The sequence below is a fragment of the Musa acuminata genome, chromosome BXJ2-3, assembly GCF_036884655.1.
Source record: "Musa acuminata AAA Group cultivar baxijiao chromosome BXJ2-3, Cavendish_Baxijiao_AAA, whole genome shotgun sequence".
Classification (NCBI taxonomy): domain Eukaryota; kingdom Viridiplantae; phylum Streptophyta; class Magnoliopsida; order Zingiberales; family Musaceae; genus Musa; species Musa acuminata.
In genome coordinates, this window is record NC_088340.1 from 4,816,439 (window position 1) to 4,819,531 (window position 3,093).

At 40.7% G+C, this 3,093-nt stretch overlaps 1 protein-coding gene across 1 annotated transcript; it reads right to left on the reverse strand.

Moving 5' to 3' along the window:
* Window positions 1-1,516: 1,516 nt before the first annotated feature.
* LOC135606413 (uncharacterized) lies at window positions 1,517-3,093 on the reverse strand. The gene is made up of 5 exons (XM_065097437.1): window positions 2,880-3,093; window positions 2,724-2,798; window positions 2,582-2,652; window positions 2,308-2,501; window positions 1,517-1,816 (listed from the first exon to the last, which is right to left on the reverse strand). The coding sequence occupies exons 1-5, from the start codon at window positions 3,071-3,073 to the stop codon at window positions 1,697-1,699; spliced, it is 654 nt and encodes a 217-aa protein (XP_064953509.1). The 5' UTR covers window positions 3,074-3,093; the 3' UTR covers window positions 1,517-1,696.

The window sequence follows — 3,093 nt, forward strand, 5'->3', positions numbered from 1 at the left end:
CCTACACCATCTTGGAGTTTACGAGAATTTTTTTCGACTCACTAACTCAATTAAATCTCTCATCGGTGCCTCTTGAAAACTCTATATAATCGTATTAGACATTCGACTCATTGCATCATAACTTAATATTATCTTCTTCACACATTTGAATAGATTTCTTAATATTATAACTCGTTGGCTCACCAATCTTTATGTAGAATCTTAATATTATTTCTTGAATTGATGACTAATTTAATATAATATTTTTTTTATTAAAAAAATTATTATCGCATACTAATCTAATCATTATAATTGATGGTTTGTTTTAGTTATGGGCTCGAGTATAATTAATGATTCTCGTACTTTACATGTCAATATATTTTATTAATAACTTTTGAGTTATGGGCTTCAAGATAATTTTAATTATAATACACACTCGTGATAAAGTCTATCATTTTACTCTCGTATTTAAAGACGAGTCGAATTTTAATTTATCATGAAAGTTTAGCCCAAAAATTTAATGAACCAAATCTAATATTATAAAATTTGATTCTTTAAATCCTTACTAATATTAAACGATTCTAAATTCTCTCTCTTTCCATCACTCGTAATAAACAGGAAACAGCCGTGTGGTTCTCATCTGTGTTGGCCCAACAGGGATCCAGGAAAACATAGTTAAGATCGGAGTCATCCCCTGCTCATGAACCTGTTTCTTCCTTTGCTGTAGATCTGAGTACAAAGATGCATACCGAATTCAAGTCACATTCGTTCATCGTCCTCTTTCGATATCACCACCTTCTGTAGACTGTAACGCGTGGAATGTCCAGAGACGAAGCAAGCTCAAGCATCATAAATAATCCAGTAGTAAAGCTGGTACAGGAAAGGATTTATCATCTGAAACCCAGATCATGTCTTGAATTTTCGTGCAGGTTTGGCACAGCCGCCGTGTGCAAGAAGGCGATCTTAGTAGTATTGCAGCTTCTGCTGCATCTTTGGATGTGAACGAGCCAAATCCATATCCTGTTGATCTTCTTGGATTGCTTTGGAAGATGACTTCAAGTTAAATTTCCTTCGATTACATTATGGTTTGGATCACATGAGGGTTGTGAAGAGGAAGGGAGTCGGAGAAGATGAATCGCCATGATCGCAGAGGAGAGGAGCAGCAAATCTCACAGCCACGAAGTACCTGTAATCTCTTGCACCAAGTAACTACCAGATCAGCTGTCTAATTCCGCTCAGGATCCAGCTTTTCAATTCCGGGGCCCCACCCATACATACCGACGATGCTTCCCCAACAGTTTCCTCATCCTACGTGGCTCTTCCAAAATCTTAGGCGTGAGGCCTGTCGGTGGGCCATACGTCAAGTAGTCCACACGCGTAAATTGTCATTAGACTCTTTCTTTAAGACTAATCAACAAACACGCGTTTGTGAGAGGAAGCCGATGAGAGAGAGAGAGAGAGAGAGTTTCTTGGGTCAAACTACGTTATATTCTCTTGGATCGAAGGCAAATGCCCGATATGAACTTTCATCTTCACGCAATCAAATAAGTGAATTGATTAGCTTGCAAAAATGTTTCTCTTCCGATCGAATATGAATCATTTCACCAATTGGTATAGCAAATTGTAATTACTTATACAAACAGATACAAACAATGTAGATTAAGCAGCAGCACTTCCTCTGTTTCATCTGTCATGCAGATCCTTATCCATGGCTTCTTCAATTGGCTTTTGACTGATCTGTGCTTTCATTTTCCTCCGCTTGGATCTCTTTCTCCGACTGTTCTTTCTCAAGTAGTGGCTTGACCAATGTGTCTACTTCTTCCTTTACGACATCAACCTGCAGATTTTGGACAGTGTTGTAGAGACCTGTTAATCCTACTTCAAATCCAAAATGGTCAGAATACATAGTATGAGTTCTATCCATAGAAACATTATAAGATGGATGTAAAAGGAAGATGATTATACAAAGTCAAATACTTTTTGGTCATCGAATCTTTTAATGGCAGAGAGTTGACTTTAAGCAACCACGCTGTTTCTTCCTTGCAGTAAAAGCTACTCGAACACGGCATGATCTTGTGAAAGAAAAGAAACAGTTCTACAACAAGAGGGGATATCCATAGAAACATTATAAGATGGAAACATTATAAGATGGATGTAAAAGGAAGATGATTATACAAAGTCAAATACTTTTTGGTCATCGAATCTTTTAATGGCAGAGAGTTGACTTTAAGCAACCACGCTGTTTCTTCCTTGCAGTAAAAGCTACTCGAACACGGCATGATCTTGTGAAAGAAAAGAAACAGTTCTACAACAAGAGGGGATATCGACCTCATGAATGATGGATTCAGCTAGTTTTGCGTCGTGTTCTACTTTCTCGGCGATCTTCTCGATCAGCAACGCCTTCGCCTTAAGACTATCACCTTCAGGAAGTGCAGCGGCAACATCAGACGCTATCTTCTCCGTCACCTCCGCCACCTTCTCCACTGTTTCTAGAGCAACTTCTGCAGCCTTCTCTATGCCACCTGTTGCATCAAACACAAGCTAAGCATAACCCAAGCTTGGATTTGCATGGCCAGTTGGGAAGAGCAAGTTGTTTCAGTACCTCCTCTCTTAATTATTCTCGTGTAGAAGGGTATGGCAGCGATGACGAGGGAACCCAACACCCATCTGGCCCTTCAGACATCAAACACAATGAGAAGGAAGAAAGGAAGAGAGCAGATGAACTGTGTGCAGTTATCTCGTACCATACGGGGATGTTCGATATGGGAAACCCAGAACCGGACGATCCAACTGCACCTGCAGCAGCATTACTCCAGCCTCTGCATGGAATCAGGGCACTCATCACCGACTCACGATCATAACACAAAATCATCTAAGCTATCCTTAAACGAAGATCGTACTTTGAGCGCTCAGCTTTCCCGAAGCTTCCGCCGCTGGTGTTGGATGAGGCCATTGCTCGAGCAGCAGAAAGCCGATGTGTGCGAGAGGACGAGGAGGATGCTATGAGCTGACGAGGAAGAGCGACCCTTCCGCGAGAGATGGAATGGAAGGGATAGGCTGAGGAGAGACGACAAGAAACGAGAGCATGAGCCATGGTTTTGGTCTATGGATGAT

What these genes read in the sequence shown, in the direction of transcription:
- LOC135606413 (XM_065097437.1), bottom strand. Translation starts at nt 3,073, where the DNA reads ATGGCTCATGCTCTCGTTTCTTGTCGTCTCTCCTCAGCCTATCCCTTC. An exon ending in ATATCGAACATCCCCGTATG is followed by an intron (nt 2,653 to 2,723) that starts GTACGAGATAAC and finishes TGATGTCTGAAG; the next exon opens with GGCCAGATGGGTGTTGGGTT. An exon ending in GAGAATAATTAAGAGAGGAG is followed by an intron (nt 2,502 to 2,581) that starts GTACTGAAACAA and finishes TTGATGCAACAG; the next exon opens with GTGGCATAGAGAAGGCTGCA.